Here is an 18,325-nt window from a genome sequence, read left to right on the forward strand (position 1 = left end):
AATTGATAAAATATGTATTTGATGTAAGTACAATAACCTTTAAATTTAAAAAGAAAATTAAAGTAACAATAATTAAATTTCAATTATTTAGAATTTGGTTAATCCATTGTGATCATATTTTGTGCTCTAATAGCTAAATATTCAATAGATTTAGATTTTAGCTAATTCATTGAGGATGCTTAAGGAATGGATATTAAAGAATTATTCATATCTTTGAACCATCCCCATTGTTTACTAGTCTTCTATCATCTAAATAAAGAGAAATCGATGTGTAGAACAAATTATCCATATCACTTAAATATTCAGATTTCATTATTAATAGTCAAATTTTAAAATTGATCTCTTAAATCAAATTATGCAGTACCAACTCAAAGGTAAGGCCACTTAGAAGTGAAGATATTTTTTCTTATAATTTTATTCAAAAAATTATAAAACCATTTATTAAAAAAAATTCAAATAATAATTATATTTCTCAACATGTGCAAAGCCATACTAAATTTAAAATTTAATACAATGATAATTTATTTTTAATATTTATTTTGAGATCTTGTTAAATCGAAGGACAAAATTTATAATAAGGCATCATTTTAAATTTTTGTATTAAATATAAATTCAAAAACTTCTATATATATATTCATATTTTTATAAGCTAGCTGTTTTTGTTTTTGTTTTTGTTTTTGTTTTTCAACTTTAGTCCTAAGGTAATTTTTTTGGAAAAGATATTTTAGAGATATATAGTCATCAAATTAATTACAAAAAGATATCTAAAAAATAAAGTCACAAATTAAGGCTAGAAAAGATGGCGAATGGCAATCAAACAGAATTTGAGTGCACTCCGCAAAGGACATTTTAATGCAATGATCTGCAATCGAAATTGGCAGAGCAAGTATGCCATCATCAAGATTCACCTTTAGGGCTCCTATTTCCACAAATCATTAGCGAAGAATATTGCATGGGTGCAAACTCTGTGATAATGAACAAACAACTGCGAACAAACCCATATGATCAGTAAATCATGTGAACATCAGTTCAACCGTTGAACATCATGTGAAAATCTGTCCCTATCAACATTTCAGATTCGCAGAAGATTTTATGGCCAACAACAAACTGAGGAGTTTTGTCACTTTTGGAGGACCACCAGAGTTTTGGACCACTTGAATTATATGACATGCCCATATATATGTGTTGCATTTACCTTTGGGCATAACATATATATGGGCATGATTAAAAATTACTTCAATGTGTCACACCAATCTGAGGATATATATATATATATATATATATGATTATATAATTACCATTTTACACACTTGACTTTCTTCTTCCAATTGTCGAACACAGTAATGGTGCATAAACCACACGTACTACACACCATGGTGTCTGTGTATTTAATTTAGAATATTTATGAACAGTGCAAGAATTTTAAGTAAATGAATCTGAGAATAGGAGTAGACGACATATCATTAAAATGTCAATCGTATACAACACACACAGACTATAAAAGGATTGTCCCGGCCGGGGAAAACCCTGGGAAACAACTACCAAACACTGAACAAAACACCCTTGAATTGACATAAAAAAAACATCAAACATCAAAACCCAAGCACACCATAAGGAAATTCATTCATAATGACTAGTATCAGCTTCGTCCACCATAACAAGAAAATGACAAAACATGACAGAAACAGCAGAGAACACGTAGGAGCTAGGCATCTTTAATGCATTGCCAACAGTAAGATCGTCCCTCAGGATGGTGGAGTCCACGGCGATGGTGGTACGTACTACATGCCTGCATTCTTTTTGCCGTATGATGAATTGGGTTGTGCCACAATCATTGAGGAGCTGCTAGAGTAGTTTTTGGGCTCGGTATTGGAAGCTCCTGAGGGAGAACCACCACAAGAACAGAGAAGAGAGGCAACGAAATGGACAATGGAATCAAACATTTTTGCTTTAACTAACCTCCTCTTTGCTGGAATCACACTGCCTTTCTTTGGTGTAAACCATGGTTGTGTCTTGGCCACAACCGCTTCTTCCTCATGATCAACCACCTCTCCCATTGTCTTGGCCTTCATTTCTTCAGTCTGGTTCTGCTACACCAACAATCTCTCTCCTGGCTTTTCTCGGCCTCTTCTCAAAGACTCCTACAAAGTTATAAACCTCTCTCTCTCTCTCTCTACCCCCTTATGCTTCAACTTATAGTTGTTAACTTTTATTTTCACGTCTGGAAAAGGGAGATCAGGATCATAACGCGTACGCGTAGAGAGATTCAAAGTCGTTTAGAAGCAGACAAAATCAAGAATATAACGTGGACAGGCATTGATAGGCCACGATGAAATCAGGTCGCTTTCTTGTACATCATTTTGCATGGATATACAGGTTTATAATACGTAGCTTGGCTTTTTACCTTCTAACTGTTTCGAAACAACATGCACATTTAGCAATTGAAAATTACTAAATAAATAGATTATACAAAAATAAATCTATAAAATAAAATGATTTGATATAGGACGTTTAATTGTAAAATTATTTTTATCATGAAATAAATATATAATAAATCATATAAAACTATATCAATTTGTGAGTTGATGTTCATATAATTTATTTACAGTTTGTAGGACTTTTTTTAACAATTATATATTGTGAAAAAGAATTCAAAAGAATTTGCCTTTTACTTATAAAATTCTCTTAAAGCTTGATTTATGTGATTTCTATAATAAAAGGGGAGTATTTTTTTATGAATATAACAAAAGGGAATTAGTAGCTTTCAGACATAACACGAGACATTTTAAATTCAACACACGAGTGGTACTCTTTTTGACAGTTCATAGTTCCGTGGTCAGATTCCCCCAGAAGTTAAAACTAATAGCGAAAGAAAAGAACACCAAATAAAGATAAAAGCGCTACCAAAATAGACTTATACAGATATGAATCATATGATAAAGAAATGAAGTCATTTTCAAACAGTAGTTCCTAGTTGTGACCATTATTTCTGGGCAGTTTCTATGTGACCAGACATAGATGTGACATATTGCATATATGAAAAAGACAACTAAGTGTTCAGACTATAAATTAACAACTATTTTATAATTTTACCTTAAATAAAATCACATTGTCACTGTAAAGGGCCGGCTTCAAAACTAGACGTACGACTGCCATAACAAAATGATGACAGCCGGTGGTGAATAGATCAAATAAGAAACTGATCTATATAATCATATATATATATATATATATATATAATAGAGTCATGATATCTATAAAGTTAGGTATGAAAGTTTTCGAAAAGATCATTTGTAAAAGAGTGAGCCTATCATAAAAAATAATAATTTATATATATTTTTTTATAAAAGATCTGCACGAAACTTTGTATACGATTTGTACAAATTAGAGGTCATGCTAGTCAGCTTTTAAACATTTTTTTAAACATCTTTAACAGTTAAGAAAAAATAAAAAATACACAATTTTATTAATAATCACTTACTTAATCATTAATTAAAAAATAATAAAATAAATGAACAGTAAAGGGACAAAATCATGCGGTCATCTAGCATTTTCCGATTTGTAATAGTACTCATTAGAACAATAATTAAATAATGATTCAATTCTCTGTCAGCTATCCATTAACTTCTTTGCAGGATGACCAATGATACCAATGATTTGCTGGTGCAAAAACGTAGTTAGGGTAGATAACAGCGTTAATGACAGAATTTCTCTACATACAAATGGAATTGTAAATACATTATTTATTGTGGTACAAATTATAATTATAAAAAGACTAAAATATTTCTTACACTTTTTATAATATGTGGAATGTTTCCCCATCAGTAGTTAACAATTAGCAGATTTACAAATAAATTATCTAAGAATTTAACTTATATTCACATGATTTTTCAAAAAAAAAAAAAATTAATTAAATAAAAAAAAAAACCTTATATTCGCATGAAATGACGACCCAAACATCATAAGAAATTCTGAACTCCTAAGATATTAGAACTCTGTAATTGAGAATAAAACAAATTTCAGCAGTGTTTGAACAAGATTTTAGAACATAGTGAAAGGCCCTTTAATTTGTAGTGGAAAGAATATTGAAAGAGGTTACAGATTCTAATTGATTAATGCTCTTAAATGGATGATCATAATAATTTAAAGTATCAAAAGACCTAAATGATCATTTAATCTTGAGATCATTCTATTATTAATCTTCCAAACTGTTTGGCAGCCGTACTACCAATCTTGACTTCAGTTTCTAAAGCTTGCCAATGAAAAAACAAAATACAACAAAAATTACAGATAGCTGGAAACTGCCGCGTTTAGTTAAAGCCTTTTAGGAAGGAAGAGGAAAAAGTTTTCCCGTTTGTGTCCCACAAGCTCATAATTAACAGTGGAGCCCAAGTGATTCCTTAAGTTGAATGTGGAAAAAAAAGCATGGACTACGTATTATTACAACCTAAGAATTGTAGGCCCTTCCTATGATGTACTAGGTTTTTTTTTCCTTTCTTTTTTTTCATTTTCATATTGATCGATTGTCAATAGAGCGAATGTGCCCACATCTTTTATCATTATAAATTTTTTCCGAAATTTTTGAACTTCATTTCTCCCGAAATTCAAAATATAATTAGGAATTTTAATTATTCAGCATTTATCATTTATGAGAAAATTAATAATACAAGCGGCCACATATGAAACACAAGAAGTTGATTAGTCTTAACAAAATAAAGAATTATTATTCTCAATTATATGTTTAATGCCCAATCCTATCTGCCTACATCGATAACATCATCCCATCACCTATTGCAGCCATAGCTTAGGCCGATTCACTAGACATGTCTACCACATGAGAGGATTCACCCACGTCATCATCCGCAACCATATTTTCCATTGAAGCTCGATGATCCAATACATTATGAATCAATTCATCATTGGGAGTCATCGTTTTAATCATGTTGTGTAGTGTACAATATGCAATGAAAATCATGGCATGCCTGACTAGGCGATATCAAGACATGGCATCCAATATTTGAATCCGGTTTTTCAATAAAGCGAATGTGCGTTCAATAACGTTCTGTAAGGATAAATGACGATAATTGAAATAATCTTATATCTCCGAAATTGACAACCACTACGACGATCAGACCGGTGATATCTTTCTTTTGGATAGGGCGGCATAAACATTTCTATGTAGGGAAAATCCGCATCAACAAGATAATAATAACCTGAACACATTTATAAATAAACAAATTTAGTTATTTTCCAAATAAATAATTTGACGCAAAATTCAAAAGACAGTGTTCTCCGATTATTATTTATATAAAATTTACCTAGGGGTGGCTATGGAAATTGATTCCGACTTCAACTCAATGCATCCATAAAAACACGTATATTATGGGTTGTTCGCTCTCGCCCAATATACACATACGTGAATTTCATATCGAAGTCACATAAATACAAGACATTTTGTGCAATTCGATTATAACAATTTCTATATGTGTTATTTAAACGAATGGGTGCAACAGCTGAAATCATGGCGTCGTCCATCGCACCAACACATTTCTACAAAACCATTCTCATATAACACAGCTCAATTATAACAATTATAATTATAACATGAAATCAAAAAACTGGAATGATAGAGTTCAAATCTCGGAAAGTCATTACCTCAAATCATGGATAATTGTGGGGGTTTCCCGCAATGTAAGGATGTACCTCAATTGTGTGTGTGCCCTGTATAAACGTCCTTATGTGACGGTTAATAGTTTCGCTTGAATGTTGGAAGCAGTCTCCAACAATGCGTTGACCATGTGCATGACCAACAAGAAGGCAAAACATGCCCAATGGTTCCTCCACCGAGACCCTCTCTGTAGGGTCCATAATCATTGATTTTTGTAACACATCGCATACATAACAGAATGCGGGCACCTCCATGCGAAACATTTCGAGGCAATTTCGAGACTGTTCTTTCAAAACTTCCTGAACATATTGATTCCCCTAGAGAGCTATATTGTGTTAGGGCATTCAAAGCCAACCTCTAGAATTTTGGCATGTCATCCACATCCTAAAAACTAGGTTCCTCTTCTACAGGCTGCAGTGCTAATTCATCTCCACTCAAATTATATATCTTCATTCCCTCATTTGTCTTATTATTGCAATAAATACTTGAACTTTTCTTTTCATTGTCCATTATGAATAACCTTCTTGCGTGTGCGTTCAAAAAATAACATCTTAGCAAAAATTATAGACTCAACGTATACTCAATAAAATGTGATCATATCTTATATTACCCACTGCATAATGTCACAGAGTAATGTCACACATTAATTATCCACTGCATAAAACTTAAAATTAAATAACTTCAAAGTCATCTAACATAAATAATTAAAACAAGCATAAATAGCATAAAATATAATTTCAGATAAATGCTTATCACTGAAGCTGATAAGCATAAAAATACCAATCCAGCAGTCCCTCCGATGAACCACTCATCAATAATACTTAGATCAATCTCCAAGTCCACTGACTCCTGTAAATATTAGAGATTGACACGAACGATCTATGCACTGCCAGATTAAGTAACGGTCGAAGGCCTTGATAAATTGGAGGCAAGGGAGGTTCTACTTCTTCCAGCTACTTCATAGAATGGACATGGAGATCAAGCGCAGCATCACACTCCATGCTATTCGCCCTTTTGCTGAGCTTCCCGGACATGCTCCCATACCTCCCGTCCTTAGCAGCCTTCCTCCTAATTGCAGCACTACACTTAATTTCCTCTAGGAATTCACTAAATTGGTCTTCAAGGGCAATGGATTGGGTAGGCCCTCCCCTCCGTCGTCGGCGAGATCCACTACGTGCATACCAACTGCTTGCAATGGGCCCCTTCATAATCAGCCACCTGTCAACCATGGTTTTGCATCTCCTCCTCAAGCATTTGCTCATCGTCACTAGTTGGGGCCGGGTCAGTCGATGCCTGATGTAGTGTCCTAGTCGCAACTGAACGCCAAAGATTACGCAGAGGTATTCATACTTTGGGCATCCCTCGGTCTTGAAATACTTGAATGATGATCTCACCTAACATTAAAGTTGTAATTAAATACAATGAGAACAAGTTTAAAAAAAAACTATAATTCAATAATTCAAATTGTGAGTTCGTACCTTGATTTCATTCGCCAAGTGTTCCTTGCTGACAACTGGAGCCTTCCTCTCAGCGTCCCACCCCAAACCGGTTTGCTTCATAGATCCGTAAATTCCCATTGCCTTCTCTTAAGACGAGCAATTTTGCCTTTAACTTGATTGGATTTGAAATTCTTTGGCCCAATCACAGGCAACCGTTCAGCAAACCGAATATGGTCTCCGTGTGTATCTTCCCTTCCCTCATTGTGTCCATTAGTGTTTCTTGGTACAACATATCTATCAATATATCCTCCATCCCATCACTCCACATGTCCCGATCACGAATCAAGTCGATTGATTAATCTATATGGTGCTAAAATATGCTCAAATTATAGAGACAAATATTAAAACCAAACCACATGTTCATAAATATCAACCGAATTCAACATGCATTTAAATAGAATGACCCAAATACATATACAACATGTAAATAAGAAGGTCACAGGCTATGATAGATAACATGTTTATAGGGAAAATAAGAAAACAACTATGTGTCATACCTGTCGAGAGAATGACGATGACGATAAGCGTAAGTAGTAACACTACAACATGAAATGAATAAGATAGATAATTCGTGAAGTGGGGGAATATATTTAACTCAACACAAATAGCCAAACTTTCAGGAAAATGGTAACTCCACACTCAACTTGAGCATTGAGCCTGAAAAACCGAAACTCAAGAGTCGCTTCACAAGAAACCGAGTAGACTTTCAAGTTTTTGTAATAAGTTCATGGGTGAATACACACAAGACTACTGAGTTTTGAATGGAGTATCTCCAAAAGAAACATAAGATGAAGAAGTTTGAAAATCCAACCTAATCTCGGTGGAGTGCATAGTGTGTTTAAAATCCAGCATTGGAAATGAACCAGCCAACCAATGTGAAGTCTCTTACTCAAACTTCTAAACTGATTTTATAACTAACAAAATTTAAAATATCTAGGAAAAATACAGGATAATATAATAATTAATATTATAACGTAATACATGTAATTAATATATTTGACATGAACTTTAGCATTCATGTTGATCACATACATATAATTGTAGCCGTTAGTGCAGTTAGCTGAAATCAGTTATTCAATACCATTTATATCCAAAAAAATTGAGATCAAGAACTACAAGAATATTTGACATATTAATTCGAGAATTAAGAAAGCATAGAATCTAGGGTCTAAAATGTATAGTTGTTTTTTTTTTTTTGGGGGGGGGGGGGTTTCATAATCTCCAGCATTCACTGTATTTTCAAAAGTTGGCTTTGGAAGTGGAGAAGAAAGAAAGAGGGTTTCTACTGGGCCAATATAGACTCTCGTTCAAAAGTGGATAAGCATATTTTTCCTGTAATTTGGAGAGTGGGGGAAACAAAGTCATTTGCAAAAAGCAAGAGACGGGGCCATATGGGATGGAAGAGGGCGAAACTTGGAAGGGGGATCCTTACTGATTCTTTGACTAGCGAAACAAAATAACTGAAACATGGATAAAGTATCCCTTACATTTGCGATCCACTCAAAGCGTGCACTTGGAGGAAAGAAATGGAGCTAGGAGGAGTTCCTAAAGTTATGTGCTTGCTTAACAATAAACCGTCCCAACAAGGATATAAATGCAAAAACAGAATTCACCTACTCTTTTCTATATCATTTCCTGAACTCCCATGAAACACAAGCAAGATATAATCTTTATGTTCTTGACATGATCTCTCTCCCTATCTGTTTATATTTCTAATCAGGTATATGTCATGTGTGGTTTTTGTCATTAAGATGCTCGATTACCACCCCCTCCCCAAAAGAGCAAAGAGGAGAAGAAAGGGAAAGAATTACACCCAACATCCACTCCCAAGTACAAAAATCAAAGGCCTAGAGCTTGGTCCAATAACAAACCAAACAGGAGCTACAAATAAAGTTCATGCCACTCCACCCAAGGATAATCTCAAAAGTAAAAAAAAAAAAAATCTAAGGTTCAAATCTATAGATCTAAGGGCTAAGCCACTTAAAACCAAAAACTGCACTTTACCTGTATAGATCCCAATGACAATTTGCTTGGCACATATTAACAATTGATATATGACTCATGCAGGTAACACAATTTCTGTGTAGCCACTGCTTCTAGAGTTAAATTACTTCATATGAGGCTCAATTAAAAACCAACCCCTATATGCACTGTGCAAACCCTAAACTTGTCACATATCCACCAAAGCTGGAAAAGATGTATGTTTGATTTACTTGTCCACCTACACCAACTTTAATGTTGAAGAGATCACAAGATCAGTGTGAGTCAGACCAAAATAGGATAAAAAAAATACTAGTGTGGGAAAATACCATGAATGAATCCCATGATATCAATTTTGATATTTTCTATTAAGAACATTTGTCTTGATAATGATCACAATGGTTGCTGCAAGTCCACAAGATATAACTGTGTATGCATGATTAGGGAGTTCAGCGAAAAAATACAAAACATATATAAATTTCCTCACTCACATGAAGTAGGCACATCAATCATCTGACATCTTCAAGCTCCAACTGATCATATATATTAACAACAGTGAAGAACATATAATTGTCAGGCGATAGAAGAAAATCCAAGTAATCAATGTCAAACTGGTCTCATTATCCTTATAACCTAGATACTACACATGCTATTGAACTCACCAACAGAATTGGGAAAGAAATCATTGAAACATTAGAAATTTTATATGGGACAATCCAATTTCGTAAGATTTTTTTTTTAAATGATTTAGTTTGATAAAATAACAACCTCTCTAATCAAACATAAAGTCAGATAAACACTTACCTGGTAGGAGTGAGTCTTGGGAGCCGTGGTGGTGGACGTATGGCGCCAATGGCGTTTATTGGCAGTTTCGATGATGGAGATGTGAGGCTTTCGGTGTTTGAAATGGGTGGCTTTCCTCGATTTGGGGAGTTTACCTTTATACAACATTTTTTACTACAACAACCCCATCAACAGTGGAGATAGGGGTCGACTATTACAAACCCACGCGAAGCCAGAGCTTGAATGGCAGAGGGCTGCTGGCTTCTGAGGTGACGATGCACTACAGGGAGGGTTATGGCTAGGTCAGGGGCAGAGATTCATTTGGTAATGGCTAGCTTTGGGCAGAGATTCGCACAGCTTCAATCGAGAAGCAGATTGGAAAATCCCCTGGTTCAGCAAGGCTCACCATGTGACAGGAATTTGAAGAGGGATCGAAATGGACGAAGGAAAACCCCCCATTAGAATCTTCGTTATTCTCTTAATTAACTTTTCAGAGTATGCAATGAAAAGCTTACAAGTTTTTAAGAATGTCAAGCTGGAATCTGCTTCCATACCATTGGGGAGTGGTTTCAAAGGAAGGTAGAAATAATGCTTGTAAGGAACAGAACGTTGATGGCAAAATGGCCAGCAAGAATCACATTCTCTTTGCCATTTTCCTTTTATTCTTTTTCAGTTTATCTTTCTTCTTTTCTTTTATCAGAACTCAACGAAATGATAGTGAGTTACTGCTGTAGAAAGTGAATCTGCACTTACTTACATATATATTCTTTCTTAAGATTGGTTTGCAAGGACGGTATGAATGCATGTGAAGAAAAGAACATCATCGACAAAAATTGCCAAGAAAGAACCAATCCTCATTTTCTTGTGGAAGGTGTTTAGACTCATATAAGTTGAGATATGGCACTTTGCTAAAAATCGCTCTGTTGCTCTGCTCTTGTTTTTCAACATCACTTTTCTCAAATCCATACCTACATTTCTGTGCTATATATATACTTCTCTGCTTTCTAGAAGAGGCCGTAGAGGTTAGTCCCAGAAACTTTCCCTTCTTTCTTTCCAAGTTTCTCTATCATGTTTTTGTTTCAATTCTATGCTAATTTCAAATTTTTTTTTTTTTTGGTAATACTTCTTGGATATGTAATTGTGAATATATATAAATGGTAAACAATGTCTCAAAGGCTATTGGTCCTCAGGTTGAAGTGGAAGAGGGGAACATGGATGATTCGAATGGATGGTTTATGAATCTAGGATGGTTTTTTTTTTTTTTTTTTTAGAGGGAGGAAGAGAAGGGGATCACAAGTTGAAGGGACTTTCGATGCAGTGAATGGTCTTTTTGATGAATAGTAGAGATCCTTTGTTGAAAATTTTGAGATGAGATGAATTTTTATTAATTGTGCATTTGGACACTTGATCTCATCTCACGAACTGAAAAATCTCATCTCATCTCATCCGTGTCTCATCTCAGGTGCCAAACCAACCTTTAGAGAGAGAAATAAAGAGAATTGAGATTATATCTATATTATTCACAAGAGACCTTATATACAAAAAGATTACATAAATATAAATCAACAAACTTATATAGTTTTGCTAGATCCATTAGATCTACTTTACAATAAAAAATAATTTTACAATATGACATATCACATCAAACCACATCAATTTAGAAGTTTACTTTTGTATAATCTCTTTATAACTAAAGTATTTTCTTGTTCATAATGTGTTCTGTTGTACAATTCGTAACCCTCTTATACACTCTGGGTCATCAATCTATTAGGTGCAGTTTGGATATTGAGATGAGATTAGATAGTTTTAGATGAAAATTGAATAAAATTTTGTTAAAATATTATTATTGTTTTATGATTTAAAAAAGTGAAATTATTTATTATATTTTGTTTGAAAATTTGATAAAAGTATAATGATAAGATAAGATAAAATGAGATGAAATACTTTCACTATCTAAACCGGGCCTTAGCTACAATCATGGGCTTTAATATTTCACTCCACAATCGCGGGCTTCACCCAATCAACTAAGGTCCCAATAAACTAAAGCCCAGCTACTCATCTCATCTACGTATACCTATGAACACTTCTCGCATGAACCTAGAAATATCTCGACTATGACATTTTTGTCAAGAGAAATACATAAGTTTTGTACAAATAAAATAACGTGGCTTGATATAATATGTCAAATTTTAAAATTATTTTTATTATAAAATAAATTTAATATATCAGATGAAATTACGTTAATTTATAAATTTACTTTTATGAAATTTCTTTGTGATCATAAAACTTTTGTTTTTGTCACATAGTTTTTTTTATATCATTCATTCATGTTGATTGTTTTGAAAATCTCTTGGGTTTTTAACAAACGAAGGTTCGCTCGAGCCCAGCCCAAATTCAGAAGTGGGAAATTGGACTATTTGGTGTGGGCTTGATGGGCTGATGTCAGTTCCTTCCCAAGTCCGGTCCATGTGTGCACTTAAGCTATACGAGAATTGTATTAAGCTCAGCCACTTTGGATCAATATGTTATTACAGTACAAGGGCTATATCATTTAATAGTTGTTGTATTTAAAAGACTTCCGATCCGCTGCTTAGAATCATTCAATATGTAATTCAAAATAGTTACAGAAAATTTTAAAATACGCGATTTTATTAATGGACATAATACAAAGTGAGTGGAATAACTTAATGGACATATTACGCTCGATTTGGATTGAGAGGGACTTTTATCTTATTTCATATCATCATTATAATTTTTATAAATTTTTATATAAAATACAATAAATAATTTAAAATTTTAAAATTTTAAAATTTTAAAATAATAATATTATTAAAAATAATATTTTATTCAACATTCAATTTTCACCTTAACTCCTCTCACTCAGCACACTATCTAAACCTAACCATACTCATTTCTGATGTCAAATCAATTTTATTCCGGATTTTGCCCAGTTCGTCAAATGTTGCTTCTCTTTTCCTTTATTTTCTAGTTGAAATGGAATTGTTAATTTTTTAATTATTTAGAAACTTATGTTTTACATGAAAAATTAATATCAATTAACTATTAATATATATACTGTTTTCACTAAAGAGTGGCTCTATAGGCACACATGAGGGATCCTGACCTTTTTTTACTCTTTGAGTCAATTTTTATAAAATTAAATTTATTTTAAATTAATTTACATGATTATATTGATGGATTAAATTTATTTTCTTTTATATTATATAAGATAGTCATATTTTGAGATTCTTAATCCAAATTCAAATAGAAAAAGAAAAAATATAATAGTTGGATTGTAAAATAATAATAAAGAATGTGTAAGAATATCATTACACGATTAATTAATATATTGTATGCTCCAAACACAAATTCAAATCAATATTGTTCTGTTGAGCTTTTGATTTGTTAATATATTTCTTTATGATAATTTCATTAATAACTTATAATTTATGACAAGAAAAGGAGGCTTAGACGAAAGTAGTCCTGTTGGTTTTCCAAGTCTCTATTGAACTAAAACCATAACATATGATGTCATTAGTAAAAAAACATAAACGTTTATTTATTATCAACTATTTTCAACAAAAATAATCGTTTCTTATAAAAAAAACTCAATTATTTTCGTTGTAAATAATTATTCTCTTTGAAAATTAATAACTAATTACAAATAGATAAGTTCACTTCCAAATCTGGTTAGTAAACAAAAATTCCTTAGTACCAGAGGATCACCACGTACAATTAATAGGGTGAGGATCACCAAGATGAATAAAACACTCTTTTGCAGTAAAATCACGAATTGCATAGCCCGTCTCTCTCCTTCTCCTCTTTCTTTCTGAAATTCCTAGATCGAGCTTTCCCTCATTTTCACTAGGCGGAGGGAGTTTGGAGCTTAGGCTCCGACCACCTCGTCCCCTAGGCAGTCCCAGAGGTTTTTTTATTTTTATGTTTTTCTATTTACTTTTTTTAACTAGGTTTTTCCTTAATTTTCCCTCCTTAGCGTTGATCCTCGCCAATCTATTGCTTTTCGACAACCTCCGACCAACACGCGACACCGATTCATACTCTCTAGTCACCGATCTTCATGTTCGTGAAAGAAAAATGTGTTTATGCTCGGCTTAGATTCTAGTTGCTACCCTATGTTACTGCTTGCCTTAACTAGTGATCTTGTAAGAGGGATCGTGAACCTCTCCAAAAATTATCTCCAAACAATATGTGACAGTGCACCCGCCACCTTTACCGCTTCCAGCGGTGGTTCCACCGTCTTCAGCGGTGGTTCCATCGTTCGCTTTTTTGCGAACATATTTTCGTCTTCCTATCAGATGGCGTTCTTTTGTAAGACATGGATAGAGAAAAAAAAAATTGGTCTTAAATAAACTTGTTCACCAATTTACACTATTTTCTATTACTTTTTAGGGTGATTGTTGGGGAATCTCACCCCTCTTCATGTATCACTTTTTTTAATTTAATAAAAATAACTTGCTTAGAAGAAGAAGAAGAAGAGGAGAAAAAGACACTGATTGAGGTAGTTTGGTGGGTCATACCTGCTTCCCTCATTGCCAAAATATATTATGAGAACTTCTTTGTCTATACAAGAGTTCTACAAAAGTTAATACACGTAAATATTTGTTTGTTTTTTATTTTACTCCCACAAAACTATTTTTCATGTCACCATCAATTTCTTAATTAAACGAAATAGTTTCTAAGAACTAAAAAGATAAGGATTTACTACTATATATACTAACAATTTCCCACTTAACAAAAAATACTTAAAAAACAATTGAATTTTTACCGATCATTGAAATTTTGAAAAGTTTTCCTAATTAAGTTAATTATAAGTTAAAAATGCATGCGCGATACTTATATATTTTGGACTTATATATATAATTATTTTTCTATTTTATACTAAATTGATCTAGGCCTACAACCGAATCATGCCAAGTTGGATTAGGCCCGACTTGACCTGGTCCAGTGAGTAGGAGAGGACCAATCCTCATTGACCTGACCCCGAAACATTCGGGTCGGGCCTTCTTTAAATAAATAAATAAAATCGGTATTCTAGTTACGACAATGTGAGTTGGGGCAAAAACACTCACACATCTTAGAAAACCCAAAAACCAGAACTACCAAAAGAGACTAGCCCAGTTCGGGTCATTCAGCTGAAAATTCCACTTGAACTCTCTGAGTATGCCGATGTCTCTATTGTTGGTGAGGAAATAGACACTATCTGGTCTGGGCCAAGCGGCCAACTCGAGTTGCTGGTAAACTCAGGTCTAGGATCTGATTTATTCCCTTCATCCATAACTTAAAACAATGATTTACTCGAGAGTACTAGAAATCCGGATTCGCAAGGAAATTTAGTGTAATTCCATCGAGAGTGAGAAATAAAGGTAATAAGTGAGGGGAGGTGGGGAAGCAAAAGAACTAGCTGGGTGTTCGTTCGGGGTCAGAAAGGACACTACTTTATGAACTTTTAGCATCGATAGTTTACTTTCACAAAATTTTTTATCTCATCTCATCTAATCATTACAATTTTTTTAAATTTTTATACAAAATAAAATAAATAATTCAACTTTTTCAAATCTAAAAATAAAAATAATATTAAAATAATATATTCCAATAATATTTTATCTAACTTTCAACTCTTATTTCAATCCATCTGATATCATTTACAAAAACTAACGAGACTTGAATTCGATAGAGTCGAAACCAACTTTTCATATCAACCCGAGCTTTTCAAGTTGGTGTAATGGGGTCGCACGAAGTTGATCGGCCCTTCGTACTTCTTGCACAAGCCTACTAAATTATCAGCTAGTAGGAATTAGCCAAACTTGGAGCCAAAGCCTGCCTAATTATACGTGTCTAATTGAAGTACACGTGTCTATTAGAATATTATTTATTGTTCATGAAAGGTACGAAAAGGTTTGTGTTTACTAACTAGTCTAAAGATTAGTTATGCTAGCTGGGTCCCAAAAATTATATATGAATATATATATATATATATATATATGCTGTTCACATTGATCATCGAATCATGGCCTCATATGGTCCGGTTCTTCGAAAAATTTAAATTCGAAACACTTCAATTCCGTTGTGTAAAAAAAAAATCTGGTCATAATTTAGCCAAAAAAACACTTGGAAATTGGCTCCCAATTTTAATTAGCCAGCTAGCTAGCCTACTTTGATTGAAAACTTAAATCTTTCATTAATTAGCTGTCTACATGGCATGAACCAATATTAATTAAGCTATTAACATATATATTAAGAAAATTATTTATTGTTATCAATTTTTTTATAAAAATAATTTATTTTTTAAAAAAAGAGACTATTTTTATTATAAATAATCATTTTTATAATAAATAATTCGTCATAAATTTATACATATATATTTTTATAATAACATAGATTGAAGTACTAGTTGATCATAATTAGTCGACCAAAAATAAAATTTATTCCTCTTTTACTCTCAATTAAGCTCCTTCCTTGTGGTTGACAACAAGATCTGAAATATCTAGAACTTTTATTTACGATCTCCTAAGTTCCCCCTAATTAATCATTTGAGTATTAATTAATTCTTGTGCTAGAAGCCGACGAGAAAAAGGATGATCAGTGAAATGGCTACCTTTTCAACTTATTCAAAAGGCTTTGGAGTAGTTTGGACAAAGGTTATATATCAATAAGCTGGCTAGCCAATTAATGAACAGATTATCTCACCTAATCTCCCCCATTATGGATATGATCTGGGAATTAGTTTCTTGATGATTGATCGACTATGTCCGTCGTTATTACGCACACGTGCATGCATGGGACCATTAAATCCAACATCATATATATATATATATATATATATATATATATAGTTCTACTATGTACAGTCAATCCATACAAACGGTGCGTAAATGGCTGACCACGTCAGCTGATATTTATTATTAAAAAATAATAATAATTGACGAAGAGCACCAGAACAAATTCTTATCTGCCATGAGCACAATCTTGATGGCAATGCATTATCACCCACTAATGAAAATCTCCGAGAGCCCTGACCATTTCTTGCTTCTGAACCTCTGGCAAATAGAAGAGGATTTTTGGCCAGCGCATCGCTCTCAAACAAACTAGATTGGACTCGATAAAAAGAGAGCTTTTTCAACTGTGCTATTTCTTCTTCATCTTTCATGGATTTTTCTTACCATTTTGTTCACCTCTTTGGTTAACTCCCAAGAGGAGTATAAACCGACTTGCAAGAAATGGTGGATATCTGGTCTATTATCTGTCTCTACCTCGCTTGTTCTTGTGTTCTTTGTCCAGGTGAAACTTTGCAGGTATTGGAAAGTGTCGAGGAAGTTGCAGAGGGAGAGTAATGATGGGCGATCGCTCACGCGGTGCATTCAGGAACTAAGGATGAAAGGAGCTAGTTTTGATTTGTTGAAGGAGCCACAGAGTGCGAAGAGGATGAAAGGCTCGAGCGTGGAGATAAAATGGAAGCCGATTAATTAGTGTTGGCTTCGTGGGAAGAAGAAGAAGCTGAAGACAAGGGAGTTCTGCTTCTGTGGGGAAATTTGCCTTGGAATCATCTTCGGCTCAGTGTGGGTCTGAGGAGGGAAGCTTCAAGATGAGGGACGGACCGTTGAGGGAAGGGAGGGGGAGGGATGGAGGAACAAACGGTGCTCTTCCGTTTGTGGAAGGTTCAAGAGAAGAAACACAGAGAGAGAAATTGAGGAGAGAGATAACTCAAACGGCGCATTTTCAATTTTCCACATCAGCATCGTTTACCCACCGACTATATGGATCGACAATAGCCAACATTTTATATATATATATATGTATCGGAATTTATATATATATATATATATATATATATATATATATAGGGTTTTGCTACACAACCTCCACTACACTCCATACTCCACCCTTTTTTTAATTTTTAAAATTTTTAATATTTTTTTTAAATTTTTTTTGAGTTTATTTTTTTAAAATTATTTTAAATTTTCTATTTATTATTCATATAATAAATATTTAATAAAAGAAAAAAATAATAAAAGTTAAAAATAATGTGGAGTGTGGAGTGTTAGGAGGTTGAGAAGATTTATTCATAAAGTAATAGGATTTTTTCCACATTATTAACTTACTATTAATAGCCCGACACGTGTATATTATATTACATATTTCTTCCTATAAATACAATCAATGATTTATAATTTTATATTATATAAATCCTAAATAGTCTCTTTATAAAAAAGTAGACCATACCATAAAAATATGTTAAAAAATAATCTTTTTCTTTTTTAATAGAATCAACTTTTTTAGAAAGGACCAGTAAGAGATTTATTTATTTTGAATTTGTATATAGAATTACACCATAAATATATACCCTCCAACTGAAAAGGATGGCTTAAAAAAAAAC

The 18,325-nt window shown here is 33.3% G+C and overlaps 1 protein-coding gene and 1 pseudogene across 1 annotated transcript; one reads left to right on the plus strand and one right to left on the minus strand.

Moving 5' to 3' along the window:
- Nucleotides 1-6,468: 6,468 nt before the first annotated feature.
- On the minus strand, nt 6,469-7,458 carry LOC118344748. Its single transcript, XM_035686127.1, has 2 exons — nt 7,147-7,458; nt 6,469-7,062 (listed from the first exon to the last, which is right to left on the minus strand). Exons 1-2 carry the CDS (start codon nt 7,243-7,245, stop codon nt 6,622-6,624), a joined length of 540 nt encoding a protein of 179 aa, XP_035542020.1. The 5' UTR covers nt 7,246-7,458; the 3' UTR covers nt 6,469-6,621.
- A 9,447-nt stretch (nt 7,459-16,905) lies between these two features.
- LOC118344730 lies at nt 16,906-17,418 on the plus strand (annotated as a pseudogene).
- The last annotated feature ends 907 nt before the right edge of the window (nt 17,419-18,325 follow it).

Source organism: Juglans regia, chromosome 15 (genome assembly GCF_001411555.2).
Source record: "Juglans regia cultivar Chandler chromosome 15, Walnut 2.0, whole genome shotgun sequence".
NCBI lineage: Eukaryota > Viridiplantae > Streptophyta > Magnoliopsida > Fagales > Juglandaceae > Juglans > Juglans regia.

Excerpts from the sequence above, each read along its gene's own strand:
- LOC118344748 (XM_035686127.1), bottom strand. The coding sequence starts at position 7,245 with ATGGGAATTTACGGATCTATGAAGCAAACCGGTTTGGGGTGGGACGCT. Across the intron at positions 7,063-7,146 it reads ACTTGGCGAATGAAATCAAG|GTGAGATCATCATTCAAGTA; the intron begins GTACGAACTCAC and ends CTTTAATGTTAG.